The 15,627-nt window shown below is 44.7% G+C and overlaps 1 protein-coding gene across 2 annotated transcripts in view; it reads right to left on the minus strand.

Moving 5' to 3' along the window:
* Nucleotides 1–15,627, minus strand: part of XPO7 (exportin 7) — an 83,227-nt gene that overhangs the window by 12,403 nt on the left and 55,197 nt on the right. For both annotated transcript variants that reach the window (XM_039522579.1, XM_039522580.1), the window contains exons 8-20: nucleotides 15,312–15,477; nucleotides 14,331–14,404; nucleotides 12,147–12,266; nucleotides 10,827–10,973; nucleotides 9,172–9,344; nucleotides 8,335–8,528; nucleotides 7,470–7,575; nucleotides 5,878–6,013; nucleotides 4,254–4,327; nucleotides 3,071–3,151; nucleotides 2,049–2,112; nucleotides 666–774; nucleotides 77–183 (exon numbers count right to left, since the gene is read on the minus strand). In XM_039522579.1, the coding sequence (XP_039378513.1) occupies nucleotides 77–183; nucleotides 666–774; nucleotides 2,049–2,112; nucleotides 3,071–3,151; nucleotides 4,254–4,327; nucleotides 5,878–6,013; nucleotides 7,470–7,575; nucleotides 8,335–8,528; nucleotides 9,172–9,344; nucleotides 10,827–10,973; nucleotides 12,147–12,266; nucleotides 14,331–14,404; nucleotides 15,312–15,477 (1,551 nt within the window). The remainder of the gene's footprint in view (nucleotides 1–76; nucleotides 184–665; nucleotides 775–2,048; nucleotides 2,113–3,070; nucleotides 3,152–4,253; nucleotides 4,328–5,877; nucleotides 6,014–7,469; nucleotides 7,576–8,334; nucleotides 8,529–9,171; nucleotides 9,345–10,826; nucleotides 10,974–12,146; nucleotides 12,267–14,330; nucleotides 14,405–15,311; nucleotides 15,478–15,627) is intronic.

The following is a 15,627-nucleotide window of genomic DNA, read 5'->3' on the forward strand; positions in this document are numbered from 1 at the left end:
TGTTGGAAAAAGAATGGATGCAAAGTCCCCCGGCACCGATTAACTAGAAAGTTTGTCTTGCGCAATTCAGACTTACTTTCGCCTCTTGTTCATTGAAAGTGTTTGTGCTGAACATCTGTGCCACAGCCTCGAATGCAGCAGTGAGGGGCAGCATGAACTGTTCATATTGATCCTCATCTTCCCCTGAAAGAGAAGCAAGAGGGAATTGACACCTTCCAGCCAGACTCCACTTCCCACAGTAGTGTGCGTGCAGGTGAGAGACAGGCACTGAGAGCGCTAATGTTAGGGAGCCTGTGTTCCTCTGAATAAAGATGGTGCCTGTATCAATCCCTAACAGGGAGAAAAGACTAGGGATGCACAGATAACTTTGTGGAATCAAGACAGCATATGGGTTTGTCTGTAAGAGTCAGTTTGTGAAGGAAAACTTAGCCCTAAATATTAGTGGCATGCATCTCTCTTCTGCTAGTACAGACTATCACAGCAATCCCTCCCCTCTCAAGACTTCTCTCCCTTCCTGGTGGGGCTTCTGCTGTTTCCAATAGCTTTTACTGGCTAAGCCATCACCTTCCACAGTCAAGGGGACTAGAACATTTAAGAGCCCTGTGTACAAATTAGCAACCCAATTTCCCTGTTCCTCTCAGGTCTGTAAGAATGGGTTGCAGTACCTAAGTCCACCATGAGGAGGCGCCCAAGTGCAGTGTAGAAAGTAGTCCGACATCTCATGTCAGTCAGGTTGGACTGATTGTTAATACCCAGGAATGAAAAGTGCTCACTCTGTCAATGAAAAAGCAAAGTTAACAGTGAGTGGCAGGTTTAGACAAGGCTTATATATTAGAGGTTCATGGGCATTTAGGGGCCCCTGATTGTTTTGACTCATACTCTGTTCTTTCAACGGCCTTGGCAGGACTGAACCACTCTGTTTACTTTGCTAACCACTTTACTTCTGCAGCTAACCTCAAAGAATAAATCATTAGAGGGCCATTCTCCCCAGTGCTGCGTGTATTACAGAGATAACATTAACACATGTTCCTTGGCAAGGATACTTGGCCCTTTACCTTTAGTCTGAGGATTCTGAAGTGCTAGATAGACAATTAAGTCTTGCTACACCTTCAATGAGGGGAATGAATTTCCCCATATGTAAGATAGGGATGGTAAGAGGTTAGGTGACAGACCCAGGAGTCCTGATTTCCAGGCCATTGATCCAATCATTAGATCTGTCTATCATATAGGTATTTCTAGGAGTCATCACCATATCCAAGCACCTGTGGTTGGTATTTCCTCCCAATGAAAGCCAGGAAAACAATTTAATGCAATGTTATTTATTAATCTCTGCAAACAGTAGAAGACCAGATCCAGGGCCTCCACGAGTACAGGAAACCTCCAAGGAAAACCCTCGAGTGCTGTTGTAACAGGTGTTGATTCTGAAAATGATCTTTTGAGTCAACACCCCAGAACAGTATGAGAACATACTGCATTGCTGGAGGACCACCTATTGGCAGACCTGTACGTCCGAGGTCCTGGCCTCTGCGGCAGCTAAACATCCTTTGGCCCTTTTCCCCCAAAGGTAGGGCTGTATTAGATAGGAATGTGACTAGGATGCTAGAATGCTATTACATTTCATCTCCCTGAATTCCCAAAGTAGTTCCAACTGGGTACAGCATTCTTCACTTTCTGCCTTTAGGCTGTAGCAGTGCATCACAATGCCATACATTCCTCCCCAGAGTTGGCTGCATTTCAGTGAGGGGAGTGACTGAGTGAGAGTCCTGTATTACGTTTGTAAAGAAGCAGGAATCATTTGGATGAGAGGGACTATATAAATCCAGGACATCAGAATTAAGTGCAGGCTTTGGAAAGAGGCAAAGAGAATAGAGATCATCATAAAACAGTCTCTCTTATGAAGCAAGTATTTGGGAGACTTGCAGTTACACTGCAGAAGTGTGTCTGCGTGTGAAAACACACAGGACTGGTTCTTGCTTTAGCCTGCATGCAGGCACCTGCATGTGAGGGTTTGTTACATGAGAGAGGCTGGAAGGGAATGAAAGACTTACCGTGTGATTGTTCAGCATGAACTGTACTGCGCTCAGTTTCACCAATTTCCTAACACTACTGTATGTAGAAAGGGTGTTAAGGAAACAGCAAGCAGAACCAGTCAGTCACTGGACGGTTCCAAGTGCCTGCAAAGCACATACAAGGGAATACTTTCCAAAGTACGTACAAGTTTTACATAATGCTTTCTGGCCTTCTGAATTGTTTCTCTTCTCAACCACTTTTTTTTTTTTGACCAAATCCTGTTACCAAGGACTCGGCTATATGAACAGTTGGTGCGCAGCAAGCTGGAGTGGAAATCTACAGTGCACAAGCCTTCCACACAGTAAGTGTCTGCGTGGACCCTGCTATTGTGCATGGCAAGTTCTGGAATGCGCTGGGATCTATTCTGCTTGAAAGAGGAAGCTGCACATTTTACCCTATTGCAGAATCCATTTTCATCTTATTTTGGAAGGAAGATGCAACCCCAACCTGTACTATGCTCTTCGACACCTCAGCAGCACACAAATGAAGGCTGTGGGCAATAAGCTAGGAAGTAGCCATGACCCACAGTTACAAAGCCTACAATACTACAGCCATCTACTGGGATTCTTTGCAACCAGGTGAAATGGGTACCAAGTGTCTATGCTCTCTTGGCTACTCAGATGTTTGGGAGATATGGGAAATTGCAAATTGGTGGGTGAGGGGTGGGAGAGGTGTTTTTTTTCTTTTAGATAAGCCAAGTTCACATGGAGAGACAGCCAAGAACTGGGAGAGTGGATGATGATAAAGTCAGGCTCAATATTATGTGGTTGGAATTTGTGGTTGGAGATGCCTCTCTCCAGCTCTAGGAAGTTCCTGGTGAACTGACAGACCTACCGGAGCATCCATTAAAGATGCATTGAGATGAGCTCAGTGGATGGCAATAACTAATGAACTTATGCAAAATGCTCCCATTTCATCTGAACACACTGGTGTAGTGCTCCCCAAATTCCACCGTATAAGTGTGTTCTACACACCCAGGGCTCTCTACAGAAAAGGATATCCAATGGAGAGGTCATTGAGAAGCTGCAGTGTCTTGGAGGTGATAGGTTCACATCGACCCCAGTACTTCAAGTTGGTGATGCTAGAGGAGAGGAGAATAAGAACAGGTCAGAGGGACGGCTTGGATTTCTTTTGTTGCAAGGTGAAATCTTCCATCAAACGTCACCCAATACCATCTCCACCCTCCAAAAAGTCACAGACATCACAAGCCACAAAATATTGGTATAAAATTACTGTACTTACATTTGGTTGACTAGAAAATTATCCTTCAGATAATCTTCACTACTTGGGTCCCAAGCTACACTGGCCCATACCCAGGCCCTTGGAATTCTGTGGCACTCCAGGGCTGATTTCTGCAGCAAGGGTAAGAGAATTCTGCGGCAGTGACAACATGCAGACGTATGCAATTCTGCACCTGCACCATCCACTGTCAGCTGCAGAATTCTAGTAGCCCTTGCTTCTTCCAGGAGAGCCATTTAACCCCTTGTGGATGTGCAGCTCAGGTGCGCAAGAGTGGACAGGCACCATGCACACCAAGGCAAAAATGATGTGCGGAAAGCCGGTGGCCATGTGCATCCAGGCGCACGGCACTGGGCTTCAGCCTTGGAGCTACTGAAGTGGTTAAAATTCTAATGGTGACTGCCAAAAAGACACGACAAAACCCAATTGACGTGTTCAATCTGGAGGCAGCTGCCAAGCAACTGGCCAAGTAGGGAGCAGCCTACTAAAGTGGAAGAGTTTTAAGAATGGTACTGGCACTACTTTTGTATTGAGTTCTGCTATTTGAAAAGAAAACCTTTGAGAGAGCAGTCCCCTCCCCCCAGTGCTTTCTTGGCTTGTGATTGGCAATAATGGTGTGGCAGTGCATGATAGCGGAGACTGCTCCTTGTAACAATGATGTCAGACAGCGGATTAAGTGGGCGCTGGAATAAGAATCCATCATCCTGGTGTAGCTGGCAGGGGATTACATTGGTGTGTCTCCCTGGCCCAAGCTAGATTCCATGGTGGATAAATAATCCTGGATGCTGCACAGGACCTAAACCCCTGGCCACAGCCTATAATTCTCTCAAATAGCCAGAGGTTACTTTCTCAGTCTGAACAACATTGTCTTATATTGAGGTTGTCCCAGTTACACTTTCAAGTGAACCCTGGGATCCCTGATGACTGCAAGCAGAAATACTTACATTTTCCCTATGAAGACACTCAGGACCATGGTTTCGTCATTCAATCCCAGGACCTCAGAGAGACGGCGGTACAGCTGGAAGGAAAAGAGAGCAACACAAGTTAAAAAGAAGCCAATGGAATTAGTGATACTTTTGTGGTAAGAGGGTGGGGCTCTTCTGGGGATGCAGCCTAAGTTTAAAAATAGCTATTTCGTTTCCCTGAGCACTAGGGCCTCCGAGCCGTTAAGCATGGAGAGCGTTTGATCCATGACCCACATTTATGAAGTGGCATGATAGCTCTTTCATTTTCTTCCCCGCTCCATGCAGCACTGACCCAGGGATCTATCTAGTCCATGCTTTTCAAGACCACCAAGAGAAGGTTCCTGCCCTGAGGCACTCACATTCTAACTCAGACTGATATGCTACGTGGGGTAACAGGTCAAACGAGAAGAAATGTTGTTGACCTGTACGATTTTCCATCCTCCTTTTCATTCTAGCGAAGTTCCTCAGCCATGCTCACAGCAGCTACAGATGCTGTATACAAAGTGTGGGCATTCACTTTCTTTCTGAGAAGGGGGATTCCCATAACTCAATACTAATGTGGTTCTTCTACTGACAGCTATGAGTACAAAGAAGCAATGAACTCTGCACTCATATCCCTGTGATCTAGCCCCACTCTCAAACACTCTTAAGCCCTCTGCACCTTCAGAAGCAAGAGTGTCACCCTGGTGCTTCAATCTGTGTCCCTGGGCGATAGTTAATTATGCATCCGACGAAGTGGGTATTCACCCACGAAAGCTCATGCTCCAATACATCTGTTAGTCTATAAGGTGCCACAGGACACTGTCACTTTTTACAAATCCAGACTAACATGGCTACCCCTCTGATAGTTAATTATGGGTTATCAGAATGGCTGAGAGTCAGTTTTTGGAATAAAGATGGCATAGTTTCGCTCAATTCCCTTTTCCTGGGCTACTTTAAGCTCCAAGTACACCAGTGTTAACATCCAGTGTATCTTGCGAGAGAAAAGTGAGAAAGGCCCACTTCCACAAACCTTTCCTTGTCTGCACAAACTGCCCTTTTAGGCAGCCAATGTGTCATGTTTCACCTCAGCGCAAAGGCCGGGGGGTTTTCAGAATGTCTGGAAAAAATTCCAGTAGGTTTTAACCAAGTATCCAAACTCCACTCCAGACCTAACACCGCTTTTGGGAACTCCCCATTACCCTAAACACTGAGAGGCACTCAGATCCCAATGCATTTCCCCCCTCACGCCATCCCTGAGAAGTAGGGCAGGGCTATTAACTCCCATTATACAGATGGGGCACTGAGGCACAGAGAAGCTAAGTGACTTGCCCAAGGTCACACAGGAAGCCTGCGGTGGATCAGGGATATGAACCCAGGTCTCGTAAGTCCTAGGTTAGTGCCCTAATCAGACATTATCTTACTGAAAAGCAGTGCCAAAGCTGCACTGCTGAAGCTATAATTGTCAGACTGGGTATGTAGAAAGCAAGAAGGATGGGGGTTTCTAATAAGCTTTTTCTTATAAGACAAGAGCAGATTAAGATCGAGCAGCTCATATACCAAAAGATGTGAAGACATCATGGTAGCCAGCGATGCCTCAAGGCTGCATGGTAGAGGGAATTACCTTGGAGGATTTCTGCACCTGGTCTCCAATGTAGATCTTTCGGAACTGCTCAAAGAAGCTCAGCATGGCAAGCTCCAGTTTCTCGTTCCCAGCCTGTGCCAGGCGAGAGTCCGTCAGGTTCATCAACTGCAATACCCTGAAGGGAGGGAAAGAAGAAGCAACAGATCTACCAACCACTCCAGGAGGACAAGAAATACCAGCCTGCCTGAACACTGACAAGGGTGAGCAGAAAAGTGACTTCAGGCAGCTGGTATCATTTCAAAGCTGCGTACGGCTGAGAACCCTTTTTGCTCTCTAGGAGGTGGTGTGGTGGGCCAAGAGTGATCGAAACACAGGAATGACATTACGTTAAACTAAAGAAGGTGACCAAGAGTCAAGTCCCCAACCCACCCATGCAGAGGAGCCAGCAGAAGGCCTATGCACCACTTAAGTCCAACTTAAGATATGGGCAGGGGGTGGGGAGGGGAAAGGGAGAGGCCTTGGTGCCTGCCCTCCACACAGAGGGGAATTTTCACCCCTACTGAGCTTATCAAATGCCAAGGTTCAGTACATTCTCTGAGCTATCCCCTGAGCAGAAGCCTCCAGCTCTCGTTACAAGACTGAAGAGGCATTTAAGGGGGCACCTCCACACCCCCACCGATTTTTGTTATGGCCACGTGGGGCTTGTGGAGAATGCCCATGAATGATCTATTGGGGTAAGAAACGGTTTTGCTGACTGAGGTTATAAACACGTGGTGGGGGGCAAAGCAAAGGTCAACTCTTTTTTGCGAGGTGGCCCAAAACTAATAGGGAGAGAAAAGATCAAAGTAAACAGACTAATATGAGAAAGTCTCTTGTGTATAATATAAATGGAGGGCCGCACAAAATGTTTTAGGTCTTATATCTTCCCTCCAGTAATGCTCCAGCTGCAGGAGGAGCTAGTGCCTGATTTACAGTTCCTCATTAACACGTTATCACATGGCCACCTTCCATAAATTCTCAGATTCAGTCCTCTTGATCCCGGAGAAGCAGAATTAGCCTATGTTCTACACAGAATTTTGCTCAGCTTAGGGTTGTTTAAGAGCCATAAACTGCATATTAATTACCTATACCAAATAAATCAGTAACTGTGCTAACAGAAGGCATAAACAGTTCTGAAACAAACTATAAAAATGTACCAGTGCCACCCTGTATAAGAATTCCATCTGCTGTAGGGTACTGCGATATTCATGATATTTACTGTCAAAGCCACTTTGGGGGATATCAGAAAAAACATCTTTTCCCTAAAAAGAACCAGCATGCACTGGGTTCTACTCTGCAGTAGGCATTAAAAATAGGAAAAATTCCACCCATACATACTGTTCCCCATGTTTATTTAGATCCCTTGCCAAACACCTATGCAGACATCCAGGTTTAGACAAATCCCAACAGAAGTTTGCTCAGTGGGTCTAGCCAGTGTTATCAATGTCTTTGTTTGAGGGACAGTTCCATCCAGTTATTTTTAGCGAAAAGAGAAGAGGGAAGGGAGAACACTTAAAGCCCCAAAGAGAATTACTACCATGCAGCCACAAGAACGGAACATAGCGCAGCTAGAAAGCATTCAACATTCCTACCGACAAACCAACTCGCCGTCCATCGCATCCTGCTCATCTGTGCTGGCGAACGAAACCCTGCCACCAATCACTGCCCCGATGATATAAACGAGCCATGTCAGGCGCCCTGAAGCCAACAGATGACATCAGAAACAAACACTCACTGGCCCCAGGGTAGAGAGAAAGGGATTCTTCAGGTTTTTCCTCTGGCAAAGCCAGGGTTCACGAAGAAAGATTTCTTAAGAGCATATTTTATTCCTCTGGATCAAGAAGCTAACGTTACGCCAGTGTTACTTGTTTTTCCACTTAGTGGAAATTATGTACAATTTCCAGGATCAGAACTGTAGTCTGTTTGCTTCAAAGCATCATTTCAAGCTACAGTGTGCTCACAACTTAAGATCACCCTCACCCCAGGAAATTCCTTTAATACAAGACCAGATTCTGTAGACTTTTGGAAACATTATTGCATATGCAAAGAGGAGCACTCATTTTCTGAAAGCACACAAGGCTCATATGACAGATACTCAAGCCCTAACCATCTGAAGTTGTACTGATTTAATTACAGCAGTATAGTAAAGCAGCATAGTAAAGCAGCCCAAGGCCCGCCCAGTGTGGATACATTTCTATTGGTGTAACTTATTCCCAAATGGGACGAGGGGTTATACCTGTGTAACTATAATAGGTAAAAACCCCACCCCTCTAACTGAAATAGTTATACCTGTACAAAAGCTGCGCACAGACCAGGCTGAATGCCCATGTTCCCAAGGGAATACTTGTAGGACTGGATCTCTCCTGATATGATACTATCAGGGCTTCTGGAGCTGTAGTTTTTGGAAGGGGCAAGCTGGTCAGGGCTCCCTGGCCACTGTTCTTGGAGTGCACTCACCTTCCTGCACTGCGATGTCCATGGGGCTGGCGGTGGCGCTCTGTAGTAGCTCCTGGTAAGTCTGGGCTGACTGGTCAAAGAGCTGTACGAGGAGAGCACAGGTCTTTTCATACTCACACCGGCCAATGGTGGACAGCTGATCTAGTTGCTGTTGCACAAGGCCAGTGTCGTCTAGTGGATCTTCCAACCCGTCTCTGCATAGGGAGGAAGCAGCATTATAAAGGAACTTTAATACCAGTGCTAGCCTAACCCATAACACAAGCTTATTTCCAGCATGGAAGACACCTCTCCTAGGCACATGGCTATTCTTTATATCTGATCATCATCTGATCCTTTGCCTCTAGTAGCCGTCATGGTGGAGCGTTGCACAGACTGATGTAATACAACCAAGCAATCATCACTAGTGTCCTCTTGTTTTATGGGCACAGAAATAACTAACAGAACTGGCAGGGCCATTACAACCTGCAATGAGTAAGTTCTTATTGCAGGCGTAACACAATATTTGTCCAGGGCTTTAGAACACAGCACTTTACGTGTTTAAGAAGTGCCAAGTATTAAGGCATCTGGTTGTCGTTGTGCTTTAGTGTTTTCCATCTTTCATATTTTGGTTTTCTTCCATCTAATAAATTAACTTTAATTAAAACATACAAGGGTGGCACATCTGATTCTGACATCCCTACCAAAACACTCCATTGACAGCCAAAGCAAAACATCCTGGGGCCAGAGTCAATACTCTATTTGCCTATACATCTAACACCAAAGACCCTTGCGAGATTTTCCCTTATGTGCTGCAGGCACTGTGGTACAAGTGTTCATGCGTCTCTAGGCTTCCCTTACCTCAGTATGATGTGCACAGACTCCAGCCTGGATGTGATGTAAGCTTTTGTGACCTCTGGAGTGTATGTTTCTAGCATATGAGGCTCTGTGGCTTTAACATACGGCACTGATGCTGCCAGCCGCTGCCACAGGCTTAGCAGATAATGTACGCTGTTCGGTGCAAACTCCCAGTGCTACAGGTACCAAGATAGAGAAAGGAAAGGAAGCCAGTGAATTTAGGATCTTGCAGAATGTCACATTTGTCTTGAACGGTTTGCCGTAGGAGAGCAGACATTCAGAGGCTTTATACAGGATGCCTTGATGCTTCATTTTCCTATATAGCATTGAATTTAAGTCAGCATCCAAATTCCAGGAGTGCCTAAGGAAGAGAACTGTTCAGCAAAAGAGCCAGGGATACTCCAAAATAACTTTCATGAGATGTAGTTGAGCTGAAGCCTTCAGCTCCCAGTGCAGGTCTGAAAATACAAGCTTGCAGGATTAGATAGAGAACCTTGGTGCCCTCCCTCAATCCTAAGTCTTGCTGCTTTCTCTCCTCATTCATCTTAGTATTGTAGCGTAGTGAGGAAAACATGCACTGATATTGCAAGGATACAGGCAGTACAAGAATCATCATCTGCTGAGCTCCATCTCTATCATGACTCACTATGCATAGCTTTTCTAATGCAGCCCCTTCAGTGGTATACACCTTCCACAGCTCAGGGAAAGCCCCAAGAGAAGGACTGTCAAACTCTGCTGCACTAGACTTCCAATTCTGGAGACCTGGGTTAAAACAGGTTTTTCTTGAAGTCATTTGGGTGGCCTGGTCCAGCCACTGCTGCTGGACTCCTACATAAGAAAACCAATTCTGTCCTAAAGGGAAGTTACACAGCTGCACAGTAATATGCATAATTACTGATATTTACATTACATAAAGGCAATACAGCAACACAGTTCTGGTTTGATGAAGCACCAGTAATACAATTTAGTCCCTCACCTGGGGCCATGCACACACAGCTTTCCTGCTTTTTAATATCCTAAACTGTTTTATTCAGAGCTCTTAGAAATCTCTATTGTTCTATCAAACACGCCCAATCCTAACTTAAGCTGTAAAATTCCAATGCTCCTGTTTGCCTCCCACTAAACCCCTGAATTCACAAGTCATCTGAACAACACTTGATATTTCTAAAAGCTACATACACCCCAACTGTCTACAGATCAAGCCTGCCAGTTTGCAGTAGCTATCATGGAAGAATTTTTAAAATACCATTTTATTTTGTACAGAGATGTAGTTGTATGCTGCACAGCAGCAGAAAACACAGAGGCAACCTCTGCATGATATTGATGGTATTAGCAGTAGAACCACCCTCTAAACTACATTTTAATAATGTGTTGATGCATTACACAAAAATAATCTTGAATCAGCAGTTGCTACTGATGGGACATGGGAAAAACGTCAGAGCTGTAACTACAACGCTCCACTCGTGTTTTTCAGCCAGAGTTCATAGTATGATCAATATTGCACTGCCAGACTCTCCTGTTACAAAGCCTGTGTGGATGCTGCAGTCTTCTTGCCATTGGGCCTGACAAATTGGCATAGTTACTACAAAGTAAATGCAAGGAGTGGAACTGTTCCATTTTGAGAGGCACCGACAAGGCCAAATGCAATGAGTTCCCACCTGTAGGCTGGTCACGGTGAAGTTGGCAATGAGTCGGATGACCTCAGGGTAGTTTTCCACCTTCACCAGCTCTCCCAGTTGATAGTTGCTTTTTAATCGAGCCAGCAACCTGCAGAACTCATGGTAATTGTTTGGGTCTGACAAACTCTGGGGAGGAAGAGAACAAACTGTATGTCAAATCATGAGACAGGTAGCACTGTCTAGTGTTTTAGAGCATAGGAATGGGAGTTGGAGACCTGGTTTTTATTCCCAGCTCTGCCACTGACTCACTGCGTGATTTGGCAAGTTATTTTATCACTCCGTGCCTCAGCTCCCTGATTTCTAAAAAAGGGGTAGTGTTTGCCCACCTCTAAATTGCTCGGAGATCCTTACATGCAAGTGCAAAGTACGATCTCTCAAAGCCACATAGTACAGATCACTAGCTAAAACAAAACCCTATCATTTATGGAAGGCCTTGGAACACGTCTAATGTCTGGCATCCAAAACACCAGCCTGCAACGCACTTAATTCCCAGTAGCAAATTACACAAGGTTTAAACCACAAGACTCAAGTTTCATTCTTGATAAAAGGAAAAGTAATCTTCTTCCAACACAGAGAAGTGATATTTAAGTGATTGGGAGCAGGAAACTAGAGGAAAAAAATTAAAGACAGACATTAAAATCATCTAGTCTTTCTTCCTTGGCCAGTGCAAGATTGTTCCCCTAAGCATATTTTCAGCAGTTTTGTCCAGTGAAAGTCTCACCTCTCTGTTCTATAGTGGGGTAAACCCCACCATTAGTCTCCCAAGCCTTATTGATCTCAGTGCTGTGAAGTTTACCATATATTTAGCCTAAATTTCATCCCACTTTGTCTGGTTCTAGCCCTACATACCATACCAAACAATTCTCTTCCATCCCTGGGGTTTACACTTTTTAAACCCTCACCTCTGACCGTTCTCTCCTCTACCTTTTAGTCTCCCACTTAAATGAACTTTACATATTTAGTTCATTAAACATTTTAGTTGCTCTTCTCTGATCTCCCATCATCTTCCTCTACATTTTTCTTGTAACGAGGGTGTGACAGGTTCCCCCCAGGGTGCCACCTGGAACTGGGGTACATACAATCCAATGAGATATTAATGTCTAGCAGATCAAGACATTCAGAATACCACCTCACAAGGCAGCCTTTGTACAAAACATATCCTAATTACATGACACTGGTGAATACTGGAGTGCCAGGGTGTGTCAGAGGGTTCCCTAACAGAAGAGTAGTTTATGGAAGCAAATGCAGTAAATTGGACAGGGAGTACTCTAAGAAATACCTGGCTTCTGATATGCTCACCTGGGGGTTTTCCAGTATTCGTTTAACGCCATCAACGAGATGAGACAAGAACTTTGCTCTCTCTGCATTGTTAAAAAGGGATCTGCGGACAGAAGCTATCTGGACTAAGCAGGACAAGACCTAAAGGAAGCAAAAGGAATAAAGTGGAAAGACTTTATTCAAACTGAAGGGAATGGTTTGAGTTGTTTCCCTTTCCAGACAGAGTAGTTCATTCAAGTGTTCACCATACTCCTTAGCAATCAAACTCAGTTGCTATAGTTCAAAAGGATGGTTTTAAAACGAAACAACCACCTCCAAATGTTCTCTCTATGAAAAGAGAAAAATAGGAGAAATCCAGTGGAAACAAGCAGCAGGGATTAAGAGACTACATTATACAGGGATCTTCTCTCCAGCTTCAGGGCTCAATGAACACCCAGCTTTAGGAAGGCCCTTCAAGCCTTAAACTCCATTACTATGTTACAGTCTCCACTGCGTTGTCATGTGGTGACAGAGAAAAAAGATTTCCGCAAATGGTGAAAGCAAAAAGGCAGGTTGTGCCCTCTCATCTGACTCGTGTCATCTGTCATTGTGTGTAAACATGACTTGACTTGAAAAATACTGGCAGTGGGAGGAAAGCCTGCCAGCCTCTCCATACAAGAGTTTACCATGGTCTAGGGAAAATATGAGAGAAGGCAGAATGGCAAGATACACATTTGTTTAAGTTATAGCGCTCCCATCTCAGCCTCTATTACATTTAAGCTGAAGGTAGATTCCAAGGATGCAGTTATGCAAGTGAATCCATTACCACACTGCTGAATGGGATTATGAACATTAGAAGCAAATTAATTATAGACTCTTCGCACTGAGGCGAGCCCCGATTCCCCCAACCAGTCTAAGAGCTACCTGCTCTGCTGTTAAAGCCCCTCTGATTCTTGCTAGCTCGCGCTTTTAATGATCAAAGCTCAGAGCAATTACTGGCTTAATTGTTTTAAATTTCTGCTTAACAGTGTGTTTCTTTTTAAACTCTCTTGAATAACTGAGGCTTAAATCTCAGACTTGGCTAGCACTATATAATGAAGTGACCAGCTCTGTCCTACCTCTCCTAGAAACATCCTTTTGAAGAAAGATCCTCCCTTCTCCAGCCAGAGTTAAGAAGTGTTTCCATTGCCGCATGCGTCTACGTTAACTAGGAAAAATATTTAGCCCACAATATTTAAGTGCCTATATAAGCAACTGGTCTAGTTATACCCCATGCTGAAATATTTAGTGCTTTTAAGGGAAACAATCTACCAATAGGGAAACTATGTACGTTTCTCCCCTCCCTTCCTTCCTTTGCCTGTAATGACCAGCCTTGTTGATAACTAATTTTTAAGGTTTCTGGAGCAAAGATGTTTAATGCTTTGCCGGGTTTCTTCCTGAACAGCACCTGAAGTGCATTTGCAGATTCTGCTTCCTACCATATCACAGATGCTCACAGATCAGAGCAACTTCCAACTGCGAAACATCTTAGCGTGTGACTCTTGCTGACTGAGCCAGTGTGAGAGACGTTTCCTGGATTTGAATGCTTTATGCACAGTGTCCAGCCAGAGTGAGCAACTCCATGCACTGACAGAGTTATTGGATCACCTGGTTGCTGGTAGGCAGACAGTATTTTAAAAGAAAACATCCAATCACGTGAATCCTTTACTTGGGCTGATGCTATTAGCCCTTTCACCTTGTGGGAACACTGTCTTGTCTAGTGGATAGAGAATGGGACTAGGGGTCAGGCTCTTGGGTTGTACTCCCAGATTTGCCCTGGACTTGCTGTGTGATTTTGGGCAAGTCATTTCAACTCTCTGCTTAGCTTTCCCAGACTACAAAATGGGCATACCATCACCTAGCTCCCTCACGGGCAGTTGGGAGGCTTCATTCACTTAGAGCACTTTGAGATTCTCAAACGGAAGGGGCAAAAGAAGGGCAGACAAAAACACTGGAGGTACCGAAACTATCAACACTAAGGAGCTTGGCACAGCCTCCCTTTGGTCTTTATGGGATAATACTATATTAGCAAAATAAGCAACTGTTCTGAATGTATTCTACATCATTTTAATCAAAAGGCCATTATCTCAGGCCCATATACCAATGAAGTCCTTAGATATGGCTCTCCCGGTGCTGTAAATGCTTTCTGATATTAGGTGTCATAAGAACCATGAACTCTGAACTCACCAGAGGTGAAAACGATGGAGGGATGGAATGATACAGGTCAAAAAACAACTGTAGGGTCGAGGAATCCAAGAATGCTGAAACAGACAGAAAGGAGCACCTTACTGTGGACATCTGCATTATTGCATTCTGTGCAGTTCTTTGTTTACAAAGACACTTATGCTTCTCTGCGCAAAATTACAAGGGCATGCACACTCTTTGTGCTAGAAAAGATTACATGATACAAATGTTTTCAAAGAATTATAGTGCTATACTCTAGAGCCTCCTCTTCCAGAATATACACATTAAGCTGAAGAAATATAGCAGGGCATTTAAATGAAGCAATCTGTGACTGCAGAATGACCGCTAAGGGCCATGAGGATGTCAAGGATGGATGCTGTACTCCAGGTGTCCCTAACCACCCCTGCCAGAAGCTGGGACTGGATGACAGGGCACGTTATCACCCAAAGCATCTGGCACTGGCCACTATCAGAGACAAGATACTATGCTAGATAGACCATTGTTCTGACGTAGTACAACCATTACATCCTTAAGTGACAAGTGCAGAAGTACTGCCAAATACTGCAACATTGTCTTAACAATTGCCTAGTTAGGGAATCCCATTTTGAAGGTGAGTGGCATGAGAGAAGGTCTGGATTTCAGAACTGACAGGGCTCCTTTCTAGCTTATTTTCTTCCCTTCTACCAGAAGTGTACTGAAAAAAAATTGAGCTGTCCACGTAAGCCAAATTTGTGATTTCTGAAGTTCACAGTGTAGGACTGAGGGGCCAGGAGGAAGGGTGCTTGTGTGGTTTTGGGCCAGCGATACTAGCAACATGAATCACACCTGTACTCAGGTTAGGGGACAACGGGCTGTACACCTGGTTCCCTGACACAAAGGTCTATTTATATACTGTGGACAGAGCCTTGGCTGGCCAGCCAGCGTATTTTCATCTGGCACACTGAAGAAGATAAGCCTGCTTCCCCCTCCCACCTGGAGCATTACCTGATCTCCAACTGGTTGGAATCTGCACTGTGCAGAGATCATCTGAGGACTCATCTGTTGATGTGCCAATGAAATCAAAGTTCAGGCAGTTGTGTGTGAGCTTGAGTAGCTGCATGAGCAGGCCGTGCTGGCTTTCATCATTCAAGTTCAGGTTCTTCCCCGAAGCCTACAGAACACAGTGGATAAAAAGAACAGTGACTGAGGCAGGAGCAGAATTCCTTTTCAACAGGCGGTGACATCTGTAGGTATCACATGCCACCTTCATGTCAAGGCTGAGACAACACCCTAAATATCCCTGGTGCCCCACACTTTTACA

This window comes from Mauremys reevesii, linkage group 2 (assembly GCF_016161935.1).
Source record: "Mauremys reevesii isolate NIE-2019 linkage group 2, ASM1616193v1, whole genome shotgun sequence".
NCBI lineage: Eukaryota > Metazoa > Chordata > Testudines > Geoemydidae > Mauremys > Mauremys reevesii.